This window comes from Ictalurus punctatus, chromosome 2 (assembly GCF_001660625.3).
Source record: "Ictalurus punctatus breed USDA103 chromosome 2, Coco_2.0, whole genome shotgun sequence".
NCBI classification, from domain to species: domain Eukaryota; kingdom Metazoa; phylum Chordata; class Actinopteri; order Siluriformes; family Ictaluridae; genus Ictalurus; species Ictalurus punctatus.
The window spans coordinates 7,254,122-7,272,258 of record NC_030417.2 but is presented as its reverse complement, the minus strand read 5'-3'; the positions used below and the strand labels follow the sequence as shown (position 1 = coordinate 7,272,258).

General features: G+C 41.2%; 1 protein-coding gene across 6 annotated transcripts in view; it reads left to right on the top strand.

Moving 5' to 3' along the window:
- Window positions 1-18,137, top strand: part of wasf1 (WASP family member 1) — an 89,733-nt gene that overhangs the window by 36,017 nt on the left and 35,579 nt on the right. For all 6 annotated transcript variants that reach the window (XR_008398203.1, XM_047159730.2, XM_017462186.3 and 3 more), the window contains exons 2-3: window positions 4,414-4,582; window positions 7,317-7,451. Coding sequence is in view for 5 of the 6 variants with exons in the window: in XM_047159730.2 (XP_047015686.1) it covers window positions 4,450-4,582; window positions 7,317-7,451 (268 nt within the window). In the remaining variant the exon portion in view is untranslated. The remainder of the gene's footprint in view (window positions 1-4,413; window positions 4,583-7,316; window positions 7,452-18,137) is intronic.

Here is an 18,137-nt window from a genome sequence, read left to right as displayed (position 1 = left end):
AATGGGATGTGGTAGCGCAGCAGTTAAGATGTTGGACTTCTGAGTAGAAGGTTCTGAGTTCAAATCCCAGCACTGCCAAGCTCCCACTGTTGGGCCCTTGAACAAGGCTCTTAACCCTCAACTGCTCAGTTGAATAAAATGAGATGATTGTAAGTCGCTCTGGATAAGGCCGTCTGCCAAATGCTGTAATGTAATGTAATTTCTGGGACAATATATCGTCCAATAAATGCTGTTATCGTGACAGGCCTAGCTGTGAGACCAATTATGACTTGGCCTCTCATTTCTTTCTTTTTCTCTTGATGTTAATAAGACCAAACCCCCCCCCACCTATACACACACACACACACACACACACTCACACACGCACACACAGCCACAGCTTGGCTTCAGCACCATCTGACTCATTGGGTTCGAGATTTCAAAAGCACTGCGGTATAAAAGAGGATACTTCATTAAATGAAATGACAAATGATTTTAATACGATTTTAAGTAGTTGTGGTATTATATGGAAAAGAAGCTGTATTGTTAGGATGTCGACATTTTTTATACACTTTATGAAGACAGGTTTATGTTTTGCCCAGGAAAGGTTGTATTGGTGCTTTTTGTTAGATGCACTTTTTAAAGGTGGCTTTATATATTTTAATATTCATAATAGTCAAAAACTCACCCACATTCAAGCGCGACAGTATTGTGACTTAGTGCTGTGTGTACACGTGTGTGTATATGTGTAAGTGTGTGTTGTGGACCTGGTTAAGCTTCTAATTGATCTTTGGCGCTAAAGTGGGGATTGCTAGGATTTCTTAAAATGTGGTGCATTTTATAGGAACTGAGATTAATGGACTGAGATTAATCTAACGCTCCTTTGAGAAAGTGTGTGTGTGTGTGTGTGTGTGTGTGTGTGTGTGTGTGTGTGTGTGTGTGTGTGTGTGTGTGTTTTCTTTGTCTCTGCTCTTCTGGACTGGGCTGCATTGGTTTTTACATAATTAGATTCTACTGCACTGCTGCCAAGCGTCTCTCTCTTTCTCTCTCTCTCTCTCTCTCTCTCTCTCTCTCTCTCTCTCTCTCTCTCTCTCTCCTTCCTCTGTCTCTCATGTTTTTTTTCTTCCAGCTTGGCGTTCTCTCTCCTTTTTCCCACTGTCTATCCAAAAAAAAAAAAAAAAAATCAGAGAAGAAAGACAGGAGTGTAATGCAGTTTGTCTTTCGTCTATCTTTCTTTTCTTCTTCTTCTTTTTTTTTTTATAATAGTTTCGCTTTAATATTTCCGTGGTTTTAAAGTGTTCGGTGAGTCACTCTCTATAAAAATGATGAAATGCTCAGCAGGGCATGATGTGGGAGGGAGCAACATTAAAGCATTCGTATATTCTTTTGTGAATATACGTGGAGAGGGAGCAAGGGAGAGGAGGAGGGAGATAAGCGAGTGGAAGAGGCGGATGGGGGAAGGAGAAGAAGTGGAGGAACGTGTCCTGCTCTGGGATAGATTAGTCACCCTGAGCGCAGCCGCACGTCTTTAAGGCAGAGTGGCTATCGCATGCTAAAGGAGGCCAAGGAGTAAATCGAATTTTCACACAAGGGCTGAAGGTCACATGCCAAGTCAGCAGGAATGTAGAGATCAGGTTTTGGGGAAGAGCGAAGGCAGAGGAGAAGGTGTACACTTACTGGCCACTTTAATAGGAACATCTGTAACCCTGTAATACCATCATGTAGTTCTCTGATCTGAGCACAACGCATAAAATAATGTCAAGAGCTGACGTTCACGTCAAGCATCAGATTCTGATTTCGGCTGTGGCACGGTTGTTGGTACCAGACGAGCTGGCTTGTCTGTTCCAGAAACTGCTAATCTCCTGGGATTTTCACACATGACAGTCTCTAGATTTTACAAAGAATGGTGTGAAAAACAGAAAACATCCAGTGAGCGGCAGTTCTGCTGGCAGAAACAACTTGAGAGGTTCGAAGGCTATTGTGACTCAAATAGCCACCGTGGTGAGCAAAAAAACATCTCAGAACACACAGTGCATCAAACCTTGAGGCTTCAACAGTGAAGAGCACATTGTGTTCCACTCCTTTCAGCCATGAACTGAAATCTCAGGCTAAACTGGACAGTTGAAGATTGACAAAAAATAGTCTTCAACTGCCCAATGGCCTGGTGAGTATGTGTGCATGTTTTCTTTTGCAGTACTATGGGACAGTAATATTACTTCAATTGTTATTTATATGTACTCTTTATGACCCTCAATCTCCTGATGTCACGCATGCAAATAAGAGACGTAATGTTTCCTTTATTTTATGTTCACAAAAAATCATTTTTAAACACTTCTGCTTATTACTCTTAGGCCTAAATGACCTGAACGTACACTGAGAGGCCATTTAAAAAAAATAATAATAATTTATTAGTCACTAGATAGATAACATAGTCAGTTAGTCTATGTCTATATGTCTGTATGTCTATGTCTATAGTCTCAGTCAGTTCCCTAGCTCCTTAGGTGGTGAATCAATATATGGTGTACCCGAGTTTGGGCACTGGTAAGGACCAGTGTTACACATTGGGACACTGATTTGTTCCAATCATTGGGACAATGACTACGTACTCGCGTTGTAAAACCTCACCATTGGCATTTATCAACAACAGGCAGGACCAACATCTTTCTGACGTTATATGTCATAAATTTGTTCACTTAATCACCCACGTTTCTGTCTTGGTACCTCAAGCAGGATCGTAGGCTAGCTAGTCGATTTCTTAAAATCATTATACACCAAATGTCATTAGACTAAAACAAACTCTATATAGAACGTCAAATGAAGTGAAAAATCGCTAACGTAAGTAATCGTTTGAGAGCTACAACAACGATAACTGGCTACTTACATTTTTAGATGAAGTTGGCTGAGAGTTTGTCCGGCTTATTTTAAAAAAAAAAAAAATTTCGAGCTGAGAGGTTCCATAAAATATGATGTCATTTCCAGTAAGGGAACATAGTAAGCATCGATACTCCCTGTTTTTTGCAGTGCATTGTGGGATTTTTTAGGGAGCGAACGTTCCAGTGCACTGGACGTATTTTGCGATTGAGACAGCTCTTAAAATGGCCGACTCCCTGCTCAGTGCCCTGACTACTGAACTAGGGAGCTGATTGAGATGCACCTATAATAAGCATTTAAAAATATATAGAAAACTCATCTGTAATTTACATACAATATTTGCAGTGCCACGTTCTAAAAAAAATAAAATAAATAAATTACAAATCAAAGAGAAGTCCTGAGAATTCTTAGTCATGTCTGACATTCAGTCAATATTTTAAATTGGCCATTTTGACTTGAATAGGTGTTATGCATTCATTTATTCATGTTCAGCATGGGAACTTGCGAGGTGGATATACACAACGACCCCACGTGCCCTCACCTTTTCAGTACTAATTCTTATTCACAATACTTAATATTGAGACCAGCTCTGGCTTGCTCTTTAGGGACGTTTAAAATCTATATCCTGAATTTATATATATCTGTAAAGCTGCTTTGGGACGATGTCCATTGTTAAAAGCGCTGTACAAATAAAACTGAATTGAATTTAATTATTTTTTTCCGTCTCAGTCTAACAGCATGCATCTCTTTCAATCTAGATAACAATACCATTGTGGCTGTTAACATGGTGCTTTGTCTCTGCACTGCAGTCCTACTGATGATGCACCTGTATACACACACACACACACACACACACACACATATATACACGCGCGCACACACACACGTATACACACACACACATATGTGTCTACACAGATTCAGTCATGATGGTATGTTGTTCATAATCATAAAGTTACTGAAATGTGTTAGAGGATGAGCTGGGGACAGAGAAAATGGCTGCCACTGGATGAGTTTAGAAGCCTCATATGAGAGTGTGTGTGTGTGTGTGTGTGTGTGTGTGTGTGTGTGTGTGTGTGTTTGCAGTAGATGGGGTCAATAAGTATTGATCTCAGCAGTCTTATCTCCAGGTTCGCTTTGGAATTAAGTCTAAATTACTGAATATTTCACACTTAATCTAATTATCTGTGTACTGCTCCGGTTCAGTGCGAGCGATTAGCCACATAAGGCATGATAATACTCTTTAGGACCAGCTGTGTGTGGGTGTGTGCAGAATCTGCAATATGTAGGTCATGCTCATTCTCACTGTCTCTCTATCTCTCTCACTTCTTGAGCCTTTTTAATGACCAGGAAATGGTTCAGGATACTTGGTGTGTTTAATGGAAATGAATGACTCATTGGCTGATTTAGAGTCCTGTAGGCTCGGAGTGCAATGATTTAGTTTGTTCCCTAATCCAAAATGAGATTAGTGTTGTGTATATATAGTACTAATGCTACATTTGTGTATTTTCTTATAGAAATGAGTTCATTTGATTGAATGAATCCTCTCTTATTTATTATTAGGTACGGCTGTCGCAGGTGATCGTGGAGTGAGGGAAGATGCCACTGGTAAAGAGGAGCATCGAGCCGAGGCACTTGTGCCACACGGCGTTGCCCTGTAGTATTAAAAACGAGCTGGAGTGTGTCACCAACATCTCGCTCGCCAACGTTATACGCCAGCTCAGCAGCCTCAGTAAGTGTGAATATGATTTATCAAGATTTGAGAGTTCATTTACGCACAACGTTAACCATTTGTTGTTAAATATGTAAGGAATAACGCATTAGAGGTCTTGCTATTATAGGAAAAGAATCAACAACAGGGTGGTGTGATGTAGCCTGACCAACCTAGACTTTATACCAAAGCAATATTTCAAATGAAATTGTCAATTTGGTTCAACATACACAAAGTATATGTTTTTACAAAAATAAGAAATTCAACAACTGCTTTCTCCTTGTGTTTATACCGCAAAACATTTTCACAGAAGTATATCCCTGTTGGTTGTTAATGGATGCTGCTCTCTCAAGATATTGGTACTTGGTTTCCCTGGTAGCTCATGTCTAGTGCAAGATCTCCTTTGAGCTAGCTTCAGAACATATGCCAAACCAGCCATTTGACCACACACTGCATGGAGGGAAAGGTTTGTGTGTAAATTATGTCGATTATGTAGAGTCTTAAAGATATATCCTTCTTATTAGAAGTCCATGAGATGTAATTTAGAGTTTTGGGGAATGCCCAGTTTTTCAAATGAGGTGCTGTGGCACAGTTCGATAGATAGCTACCTAAGTACAGAATGCGTATTCATGGAAATAAACAACGTAACAGTAGAGATAAATACGGCCAGTGTGTCGCTACAAATGCAGTCATGCCACAGTACATCCTCACACCTCTTCATTTAACATAAATTATTAATAATGTTAAATATCAATAATATTTGAAGCAAGGACACACATGAAACAACACACCTACATGAAACGACATCACTTTAGCTAACCTAATCTCTCTCTCTCTAAGGGTAGTTAGATTTTTAAAAAAATCAGTCAGTGAGCAAAAATGCGTTTTCTTGACTGGCCTGCTGAGTGAGTGAGTCAGGAAAATATGACAAAAACATACAATTAATTTTTTTACAAAGTTATTAGAATAACTTGACTACTTTAAGTTAAATATATGGCTAAAGCCCAATATGTATATTTTACAGAGATTACTAGGTTATACTATTACTTTGCAAGTGCTCCTAAAACTATCAACATATTCCAGCCAGAAGAGGACCATGAGCTTGCTGTTCCGATGCTCACATTTCCTTCATATATGAAGTTGAAAATCATGCAGTTGCGTAGAGTTGAAATAAGTACAATAAAGTCATATAAAGTTGAAATGAATACGGTCCCCTACTCGTGTGGGGGAGTGGTTTTTCGCCTTGATTTGCATGTGGTGTTATTCAGTATGTACAGGATTTCACTGAGTTTTTCGCAGTAATGTTTGTTGATAAATGAAACATTTTAGCTGTACTCACGTTCAACGCACGTGAATCTAAGCCGGCTTTGACTGAATGCGTGTTGTGATGTAGTCACATGACGTGTGTTGGCCCAGACCTACAGAAAATCTGCAGTAATTTTGAAAAATTGAACGGTCCTCTGAATTTGCTTTTAATTACTGCAGTCGCAAAATCCTGGAGGCACTGGTTCTTGGCCATCAAGTAATATTGATGATAAATGATTTGTGAAGTCAGACATTTTCAAACAAGAGCAAGAAAGGACTTTTTTTTTTTTTAATTTTATTTTTACATTTTTTGATTTACATAATTAATTTCAACTCTCTTGCATGAAATGAATTAAAATGAAGTAAAGTTTACTTAAAAGAAAAGAGTTTGATTTAATTGTTTTATTTGTGTAATTTTTAACCATTTAAATCCAGTGTTTGAAAATACGTGTTAATTTAACTTTTTAAAAAAAGAAAAAAAAAAGAAAATGTAAATTATTACTGAAATGTATTGTTTCTTTTTACCATTCCCTGCGAGTTCTGCTTGTGTAAATGTAGTATATTTGTCAGCGAATTGATCCACTCATTCTCACGTCTGCCCACGTCTATCAGCCGTAACATTAAAACCACTGACAGGTGACATGAATAGCATTGATTATCTCGTTCCAGTGGCACCTGTCATGGTGTATATATTAGGCAGCAAATGAACAGTCATTTCTAGGTGTTGTGTTGGAAGCAAGAAAAATGGGCAAGCGTAAGGATTTTTGAGCGACTTTGACAAAGGCCAAAATGTGATGGGTCAGATCTCCAAAACGGCAGGTCTTGTCGGGTGTTCCCGATATACATAATTATACGGGACAGCTTTTAAAACATGAAAAGACAGCATGAGTATAAATCTCCAGACATGAGCTAACTACAATACAGACACTCCATTAGTGCATATTTGATATTTGATATTTGAGCTCATGTACACTGTGCTCAACCCAATTAGTACTGTGTTTGTCTGACTGATTTTTTTTTTTTAATCCTCAGACTCTGACAGCACGTACCATTGCTTACTTTTATCGACCGATCTGATCGCTTCATGATTTAATTAGGAAATAACATCTGATGGCTAAATATAAATCCATTGTTGGAGTTTCATTTGGTATGTGTTAGTATATTTGGGTCTGGTTTTGAAGACCTGAGAGGAATATTAATAGCTGCAACAATTAGGTTGGAGAAGAGTATTACTTTAATTATCTGTATTGCAGTTCCTTGCAGTATTGCTCCTTAATTGTTTTTCTAGGTTTTTTTTTTATCTTGCTATTTTTCTCCCCATTATGGTCTGGTATTAAAAGGTCAGTAAGAGTAAAAGAGTTACAGAATTCCTGAATTAAGTGTGTGTGTGTGTGTGTGTGTGTGTGTGTGTGTGTGTGTGTGTGTGTGTGTGTGTGTGTTCTCTCTGTAGGTAAATATGCAGAGGACTTGTTTGGGGAGCTCTTTAATGAAGCACATGCCTTCTCCTTCCGAGTCAACTCCTTGCAAGAGCGTGTGGACCGTCTGTCTATCAGTGTGACACAGCTTGACCCTAAAGAGGAGGAGTGTGAGTACACAAACACGCACGCACACACACACACACACACACACACACACACACACACACACACACACACACACACAATAAATTGGAAGATGGGCGATGCATTATTCTTTACTCGTTTGCAGTGTAAATGAAACGCTCCCCAGTGCAAACTGACTGTTTGTATTGTACTGGTCTTACCATCACCTAGTATCAGGTAACAGAGAGAGAGAGTCAGACAGACAGAGAGTTCACAGTTTTTTTACTCCATGCTGATAATATAAAAATAGAACAAATTAATGAATAAATAAATAAATAAGCCTACTTGCTCAAAGGGTTTATCGTTTTTTATTCATTTTTTTAATTCATTTTTTATTGTTGCTATATATGGGTCCCTGATTGAGAGGAAAACCTCCACTGCTCATCAGATTATCTATCCACCTGCTTTTTTATCATTTAAATTATAGAAATGAGCTGAGATTTATACCATTTTAATGGTCTTATTCAGTTAACCGGCCCACCATAGATGCTACAACCTGTTTTTTTTTTCCAGTCTGCTCAAAGCGTCCGTTCAACAGTTGTTTTTTTCCCAAATAGGTCATCCACAGACCTTGGGATTTCATTTTAAACCTCTCTGCTCGCTTTTCGTGATGTGTCTCGGAACGGGCACTGAGGGTAATAGAGAATGAAGAGCTATTGTGTCAGACTCAAACACGGGTAAAACAGGTTCCAGCACAAAAGACACTGGAGAGAAGTGGATACAGTGGCAGGGACTTTCTCCCATGGTGCAGCCGGGTATGTTGCAGGATACTGTTATCGCCTAATACAGTCACCTCTGAAAGTATTGGAACTTCAAGGCCAATTCTTTTCTTTTCGTTATACACAGACATTTGGATTGGAGATCAAAAGACGAATATGAGATGACAGATCAGAATTTCAGCTTGTTTTCTGTTAAACAGCTTAGAATAAAAGCTTGAGCACACCCATTTTTTCAAGTGATCAAAAATATTGGAACACAATGATAATGAGTCTATTAATCACATATACATATGCACAGTGAAATTCTTTTCTTCGCATACCCCAGCATGTCAGGAAGCTGGGGTCAGAGCGCAGGGTCAGCCATGATACAGCAGTGCCATGCCCAGCAGTGGCAGCTTGGCATTGATGGGGCTTAAACCCCTGACCTTCCGATCAGTAACCCAGAGCCTGGCAGTGCTGGGAATTGAATCCCCAACCTTCCGATCAGTAACCCAGAGCCTTAACTGCCAAGCCACCACTTCTCCATATGAACAAATGACTGATAGGTGTTTCTTGTTGCCCAGGTGTGCCCTGTTAAATTGATTATTTAAAAAAAATTAATAGCCCTGAATATCTACTCTTGGTTTGAGCCTGTAAAGACTGCATTTGTTGTTAAAAAGGATAAATCAACATAAAGACCAGAGAGCTGTGAGAGAGCTGGGAGAAAAGCATGCCATTTTGAAGCTGAGAAAAGTGGAAAAATCTTTTTCTGTATGTAATAGATATAGATAGAACATAAAGACATATAAAGGCTACTTGTAGGTGCGACATATTCCTCTCAGTAAGTCGTTGCTTCCAGATTATAAAAACAACAGCCTACTTTTAACAAAATTAGAGAAAACTATACCACAGAGAGAAAAGCACAGGGAACCACAATAATGTTTGCCTCTAAAACGATGGTTACGTATGTACCGAATGAATCCGAATTTATTTCGGATGACCACCAAAGGTGGTGCTTTCAGCACCTGGATGTCCATCAAATGTTTGTTTCAACAAAGTCACCTGAACAGCTTGTGCCTATGTTGAGTGGGATGCAAGGCGAAGTCATTCAACCAGGTCTGGAGAGGCCGTAATGACAGAAGGCCCAAAGGGAACACCGATGATGCTGCTGTGAGCATACCTAGCAGTCTCAGAAGTGCTTTGAGGACCATAGCCCTGCCTCTTCTGAAGCGACTGATGAGCTGGATGATGTTGTTGACTCGCCACTGAGAGGGGGTACCCATCATCAAACGTGAGTCGAACTGGATGCCTATAAACACTATTTTTACTTTCCATAATTCACTGTAAGCCCTAGCTTGGTAACATGGGAGACCGACAATGCTGATTCTATGAGGGCATCTACCCTTGACTGGGAACAGATCAACCAGTCGTCCAGGTACGGGAAAATTTGCATCCCCCTGTCCTGTAATGGAGACAGTGCTGCTGCTACACACCTGGGGAAGACCCTTGGCACCAGTGAGATCCTGAACAGGAGCACACAAAACTGGTAAGCCCCCTGTTCTATAAAGCACTGTCTAATTGCTCGATGGCACCCTTCTTCAGGAGAGCCCAGACCTCCTGGAGTAGGGCCAGTGCCTTGTTTGGGTCCTTGACTAAGGTAATTTTGACTCCCTGGAACCTCGGCGGTTGACCTCTGAATTGAATTTTGTAACCCTGTGACAGAGTTCATACAACCCAGGGGTCTGACGTAAGTGCTTTCCAGCATCTGAGCTGCTGGCTGGTGAACCACCTGACCGTGAGAGTGGTACAGTCATTGTCTACCCCTTCACCCCTTATAATTTCTGGAGGGGTGACGGCCCGAAATCTGGCCTCGCTGTGTAAAGCGAAGGGGCTGGGTTGGGTTTAGCTGATGAAACCTCTCTGGGCGTTGTGCTCTCAGCTGGGTAATCGGCTGTGGTATGTACTGAGCCGTATTTGTTGCCTTGGAGAGTCTCTGTCTAGCGGGGTGTTCAGGACGCAGACAAGCAAACTGTTGTCTGCACTCCGGGGCTTGCTGTGCAGACGGGCCGAACAGTTCCCCTAACAGGAAGAGAGCAGAGGGCTCTCCTGCAGGGTTCCAAAAGTGAAGACTGGGCCAGCCATATTTGCTGTCGGGCAAGGGTTAACGAAGACATTAGCTTCCCCATCTCACTGGTCATATAGGCAAATGCCTGCAAAGAGGTGTCACTCAGGCCCTGGGCAGAAGGGTCAACCTCCGAACCCTGCAATGTCTGGGACAGGGCCAGCATAAGGTGTGACATGGAATTCCCAATACGTCCCATACATGCTGCTGTGTCATAGCTTCTCACAATGAAGTCATCTGTCAAATGGCACTGTGACTGAGGGCAGCATGCATCAGGCCGAAGTGCTTTATCATGTGATGGTACAAGGGCAGCAACAGCCGGCTCTATATTGGGCATGCAGTCAAGGCCATGGTCAGATGCATCCTGCATATTAGCTAGTGCTCTACAGTCTGTCGGTAGATGAGAGAAATGCCTGGGGTCTGCCCAGCACCTCTCAGCTCCTCGATATATGGAGTTGAGGGTGGGACAGAGAGAGCTGCGGACTGAGAGGTCTTCCTGAAAAAAGCGCTCTGAGGAGTCACCTGGACAGGTGCGGCATCTAACCCCAGGCGTGCCAAGACCATTTTTACCACAGGCCTGTCTGATGTCCGACTGGTCTCTGAGCCCTTCAGTGTTCTGTGGCTCGTCCCCTGCGAATTGGGATGAGATGAATGGGAGCTCTCACCTGCCCCCTCCTTGTCATAACCTCCCCCGATGACTAGGCTCTTCGAGGCCCTAGTGGAGAGTGCATCCTCCTCCTGGGTCTCAAAGGTTGGTGACAGTATTGGAGGCAGCACCCTGGGAGGAGACTGCTGTGCAGCTGCAGTGGGACCACTAGTGGGCTGTGCACTGGGTGGTTGCAGATTAAGGAGGAGATACTTAATCTGTGCAAACTCAGAAGCCAAGGTGTCTACCTTCTGGGCTAGGGGATGTACCTTTCTGCAATTCTCCTTACCAGGGGCCCCCCATGAATCCATCTTATGGTGCTTATGAGAGCTGGGAGACATGGCCTGTGTAGGATGTGGTTGAGTGCCCAACCTGCCCTCTAGCTGGGCCAGCCTGGCTGGCCGTGCTGCTAAGTTCATGGAGCTGCAGTTCATGCATGCGATCTTCGTCAATCCCTCTCTTAAGTGATCAACCCCCAGGCAAGAGGGATATCTCTCATGGCCATCCTCTAGTAACAGATGGTGTTTGACAACAGCACGTTTTCAAAAAATGAAACAACCAAAGTCATGCGGAATAACTCCATGATACGTATAAACAGAAAAATACGGGAGGGGATTCCAACCCGACCTCAAGTATTTAGTGTTGTACCAGCGTTAAGGCGTGAAACACCGAACTGATCACAAACAGTAAACTGCCGCTTGCCGAATTAGAGCGTGCCCACTCCTACACGGCGTTGCTAGCAGAGTCTCTTACCTCTTGCTGGATAGCGCACTATCTGAAGTTAAATAATCCACAAAAAAGGCTAACCGCAGTCTTTGGAGGACGAACGTTCGTAGCTCCAACCCTACTTCGGGCTACGGCCTGCACTCCTGAAACCTGCTTACCACACGAGAAGATAACAAGAGGTTGTTTCCGGGGTGAACGTACCTTTAGTACCGGAGCAAAAGGCACACGTCACCCAGGTCACAGGTGACTTTCTTGATATAAACTCTCGACCTGCACGTACACGTGATGGACATCCAGGTCCTGAAAAGCACCACCTCTGGCGGTCAGTAGAAATGAAATGGAACATAAGCTTTCATAAAGTAACAGTGATATATACATTCAAAATGGGTAATTTACTTAATTGTTTATTCACAATTTTATTTTATTTCCTTATATTTACTAGTCTTCTGTTAATCAACCTCAGTCATAGTATGAAATAAAACCTAGGCAAAGTAACCAGACACACTCATTTTTCACCTTCAGTGCACAATGTTATTCTATTAAAAGGCATTTGTGTGAACTTACTGTCTGCTAAAATGTAAGGTGAAAAATAAGCTCCTATTTGTAGTTTTTGCAAAGAGAGGAATAACTGTAGAAATGTGAGAGGAACATAATCTGCTGTGTTTATTGAACGTAAATAACAGCCAAGAAGTAAAATTAATAACGCTCTTATAAAAGTGTATTACATTGCAGCTTGGTTTCATAGTCGTAATACTGCATGCCGTGTGTGTGTGTGTGTGTGTGTGTGTGTGTGTGTGTGTGTGTGTGTGTGTGTGTGTGTGTGTGTGTGTTTATGTGTGTGCATGCACAATGTAACAGCCTTCACTGATGACTCTGTAGGGACCAGAGATGAGCTTTATTTCCCTTAGAATTTGTCTTTTGTCTTTCGCTCTGCATCCTGATGAAAATTTAACTACATGCTTTGACTACATTTTAATGGGATGCTTTTACACTTAACTCTGGTTGCTTGTCTTGAGGACTGAATTAAACATTAAAAGGCAATACAACAGTAAAATACTAAATAATATAATATGCTGGATCAAGTGCTATTTTACAAGCTTATGAATAATAAGTAATAAAATAATAATAAAGCCATATTGTTTAGTTAGACAGACTTAAACAGAATTTGCAGGAATTAAATGAACTACACTCCAAATTAGGGCTGGGAACATGTTTGATACTGATACCAAGCCAATCCATTTTTATTTCTGTACGTGTTTGTGCCTTTTCACACCTGCAAGATGAAATCGAATTGTTGTATTTAATATGCCTCATTTATGAAACCTTCAGAATAAACGAGTGCATACAGTATGGCGATATGGTGTTTTAATGCTAGTCAACTAGATGACTAATAAATGCCAGGTTAGGTGCTAGCTGCAGAATCCAGACATGTTCATATGCTGACAAACATACAGTAGTAGTAGCTAACTATTTCTTACAAAAGTCAGAAAGTTGATCTGTAAACTGTTAATTTTCCTGCTGATGTGTCCTCACTGTAAATACTTATTTCTGTGGAGGATTTTCTTGAACGAGATTAATCCTGTGTTTAATCAAATGTTTTATCAGGTTTGATTTATTACCTTACTTTGTAGTTACTAGGTTTAGGTATCCAAATATATTTCTAGAAAATACAGAAAGACACTATCCTTTCTGACATGTTGTCTTGTAATGGATAATCAGGATGATGCAAGTGCAGTTTCAGCCTTTTATTAAAGAGAGGCAGGCAGATAAATCCGAGTCGATGGGCAAAGAACGTGGTCTCAAAACCGGCGAGGGGTCAGGCGATTGACAAACGGGCATAAACTGGGCTTAAACGTGAATCCGAAACACAAGGACAAAACAGGATCAAAACCATGAAACGAAAATAATGAACAATGAACAAGGCTTTGTAACGCACTGGCGGCAAAACTCAGAAACGATACTTCGCACTGAACATGAGGGGTTTAAATATTAAACATAATCAAGGGGATAACACAAAACAGCTGAGACGTTTGGAAATGACCAATAACGTAACAAGGGCGGAGACAGGAGAAAAACCAAAACAAAACACACGTGTTAAAAGTAAAAAAAATCAATGAAAACCGTGCATCATGGACACAACTAGACTTAGAAGTCGTTTGACCATTTAAAAAAAAATTTATGTTTTAATAGTCTTTATGCTGTCATTTTTGTCCAAAGTACCAAAAACAGGCAATGAGGCATGTTGGTCAGTACCTTACTCATATTAGATGTCTATTTCTATGCTTGCTGTCTTCTCGTTCATACTGTAGATCATCTTTTTTTCCCTACATTTTTAAATGTCTCTTGATTTTACTGTTTACATTTAATAACAAAGGAGTCAGCATTTTCTATCCCTGATTTTATTTTATTTTTTGGCTTAAAGGCAAAGCTTGTGTTTAGAGGTGGTGTCTATTCACGATTGAAAATCTCTGTTGTTTCTACTGAAGAAAAATATGGCAAGCGTGGAGGCATGAACTACACTTTGCATGATCTGAATAGCACACCCATAAAATCAATTACTGTATATAGTTGCGTAACCCAAGTCTGAGTATGTATAACTTTCCTTATGTAAATATTAAAGTAAGTTTCTGACTATAAATATAACCCAATATCCTCGTACTCATCTGCCACACAACAATATCTTTCAGTCTTTTACTCCCTTAAACATTTCAGCTTCCTTAGTTATTCATCTTACTGCATATTATTCAGTACCTACTATGGATTAGTGGATTAGTATTAGACAACTACAGTGAAACAAATAGAGAATTATGTGAGAGGTGAAAAGGGTAAATCTGCCAGTAGGTTTTGGGAATTCAACCCCTTTAAACTCCCAGGATTGTCAGCATGTCCAGACTAACATTCCTCCTATTCAAAACTACATACCTTTTTATTACTGAATAATAAGTGGTAGTTAAACGGAGAGGTTATAGGTTCAACTCAACTTAATTCACATGAATATGCACATCTTCAGTCTTTTACTCAAGTAGCCATGGCATTATCAGAGTTTGTTTTCCTTCTTTTTATCCCCCTTTCTTTTTCTCCGGAGCCAGGGAGTAACTCATTATGTATGAAGGTCAGGGAACAAGAGGAAGAGGACACAGGAAACATGCACAGAGGGAGGGAGATGGACAGATCCAGGGCAGTATAGAAAAGGAGGGTGTGGATCATATGTCACACTGTGACAGCACTAGAGGGTTTCAGAGAAGTAAATCAAAAAAGGAAAGAGGATGACGAAAAACTAATGATGTAACATAAAAAAAGAGACGTAGAGGCTTGAGTGAAGTTTGAAATTGAGGAAAGGTGAGAAAGTGGAAAAGAGAAAATCAGGACGCGGTAATATTGAGTCCTGCAGTTAAACTCAGTGGAGTGTGTGCGTGTGCGTGTACGTGTGTGTGTGTGTGTACGTGTGCGTGTGTGTGTGCACGTGTGTGTGCGCTACAGGTATTCATCCTTCTTTGGGGAATTGCTGAATCCTCAATACATGTGTAAATGAATATAGAACAGCTCCATGTTGACTTCTGTTTTAAAGAAAATGGAGGTGGGGGCCCAGAGAAAGAATGATAGACAAAGAGAGGAGGCCATGAGAATCCATTTGAGCTTCATTTACTGGTAATCTGCTCATTTCCTCTTGTCTCCAGCAGTGTATGGGTAATAGCTTATTGTTGTTCTCCAGTATATGTGTGTGTGTGTGTGTGCGTATGTCTGTCTGTCTACGGCTCAGCAGTCTCACAAATCAGTGATGGTGGTGGATGATGGGACGCTTTAGTAGCCAAATGAGGTAGGGTAAAGAGTAAAGGGTATTTTTATACAATCCAAGCTTGTGTAAAAATATTTTTAAATGGGACATAGTTAACCATTTATACACCCCGAGACCAGGGGTGGTGCTTAACACCTGGATATCCCCTACCACAAGGTCAAGAAGAACAGACTCACCTATGGCCGATGGTAAAGTTGTTCGGAGGTGATCACTACACTCGCACCACTAAGAGCAATTTTGACATTGTAGAATCTGGAGAAGTGTCACAGTCTTGCCCAGATAGCTGTAGCAAAAAATCTCTTGGAGCATTACACCTGGAATGGCATGTCACGTTCGGGGCTAAGTGTCCACCCTGTTCGTAGGCCTTGTTGATGACTACTCTCAGTCTCTGAATAACACTACACATCTTCAAACTGTGGCATATAAATAATTGGTCTGATGAAGGCATAGCTGTAGTGCAGTTTAACTAGTACTGTGGCAGCTACCAGACTCTGAAGGGAACCTTTATACCTGCATAAAGGTAAATTGACTGGTTGAGAAACTTGGCTGACATGACCTTATGCATCCGGCCAGCTACGCACGCAGGGCAAGCTTACCCCGAGCCTACCTTTCTTACTGAGGTGATTGCCAGTAGAAAGGTCTTTTTTAGTGATACCTATTTCACATGAACATTCTGAATGGTTTCATAGATGGAGGACTTGAGAGACTACAACATGAGGGGGAGATCCCATACTCCTGGGGGAACGTGATGGGTAGAATCATCTAGCTCATTCAAAAGTGCTGATATGAGCTTACAAACCTCCAATGAGGTGCCGTGTCGTGATGGGTTGAAATGGCCACCACATACACCTACAGCATAGACAGGGACTTACCTTTATTCAACAGTCCCTGCAAAAGGTTATCACTTTAAGCACTGGGCGGCTCACCCAGTCCAATTGGTGAATTTTTGAACAGTTCCCACCTGACAATGCACAAAGCATCTGTCATGTACTAGGGGCTCTACTGCTTAGGATCATTTCTTGGACTGCACCATTGCAGTTTTCAAACTGTGCACTGCTCCAAAGGGGCCAAAACCACAGGTCAACACCTCTCAGTTAATTTGTGTCAAGTCCTCCTAGTGAAGAAGTCTCCTAGGTGTCCAGCAGGAACCATGATTTGCTGACCATCTCAGGAACACAAGTAGAGCTCTAACCCTGCAAACGTGCAGAATCAGTGAAAGAGGTGTAAACTCATACAGTAGGCCGCAAGGACAGTCGTGGGCTAGAGGTCCTTGACCATGAGGGCCATTTGACTTTGTCAGGGAGAACCACACTCAACAGGGAGTGGACTCCTTGTTTGGCAGCAAAGTCCTCCTGTGCCTGACCAAACTGTTCCCAAATCAGCTGCACCAATACTCTCCTGGACAGTGTGTTTGGCATTCTGATGTATTAACCAGGCAAGTGCAGTGAGTCTACTTGTCTGTGGGCCCGCTTGAGCATGGAGTTTACATACAAACTTGTGTGACCCTGGTGAATTATCGAATGTACCTGACCTTCAGTATGTTGTCCAAAGCTGATCAGGACCACTAGGAAGAATCTGAGGCCTGCCCATAGTTGTAGTAGGTTGATGTGTTCCAATCTCACATTGTGTTTCTACACTGCCCCTGCACCTCTGTTGAGCCATACTGCTCCCTAGTTGGTGAGGAGGCTCACAACATACCCTCTATCCTTATTAACACCGATAACACAAAGCTTGAGCGTAGCAAGCCACTAGTATGATACAACAGCCTAGCTATCTTGGACATCGCAAAGTGTAAGCTAATAATAGCAATTCAGGCTAGCAATTCACAGCTTCAGCATAGAGTGGAATGGATTCAGTTGTTACGATGGAAAAAGAAACGGAAGACAATGGACGAGAAAAAACAGAGTCTATCACAGCTTTGGAGGCCAGAAAAACAGATAATGAGAAGAGAAAAGGAGTCTATGTGATGGTACATCATGGTACATGGGCATTTATAGTAAACACTGTGTATTAAGTACCACCCCTGGGGGTTAGGAGAGGCAAAATGAAACTTGTTTTGTGATGTTCCACAACATTAAATATAAGTATAAATAGATTACAACATTTCACTCTTTAATAAATTATTATCAGAGCAAATTTCTGTTGTATAAGAGGAATAAAACACTTTGGGACATGATGTTAAAGGAAAGTAATTAATGTCAGGGAGGTAACAGTAACAGTTTTAATGATCGAGGGTTTGGGATTTAAAAATGGTCCTTTTTTAACATGACTTCTGTAATGCAGAACATATTCTTTTATGCATAACTTTATCAGATTAAATTCATTTTCCTCTGAAGTGAACCATCTTCTTCTCTGTCTCATACTTACAAAGCACACTTGTGTGTGTGTGTGTGTGTGTGTGTGTGTGTGTGTGTGTGTGTGTGTGTGTGTATCACTCACAGGACTAAACTAATGGCCCATGTCCCTCTTTTTATGACCACATTATATCATTGCAATGTCTTGGCCTCATAATAGCAGACAACACCACCATCTCCCCCAAGGCCTGTTTCCTTCTCGTTCTCGCTCTTACTTTCGCTCTCTTTTTATAAAGAAACATTCTCTCATCTTTTCAGTTTGTATTAAATCTGCTGGTATGAAATGAGACAGATCTGTTTCATTTTGGAGTTCATTTGCAGGAGGGTG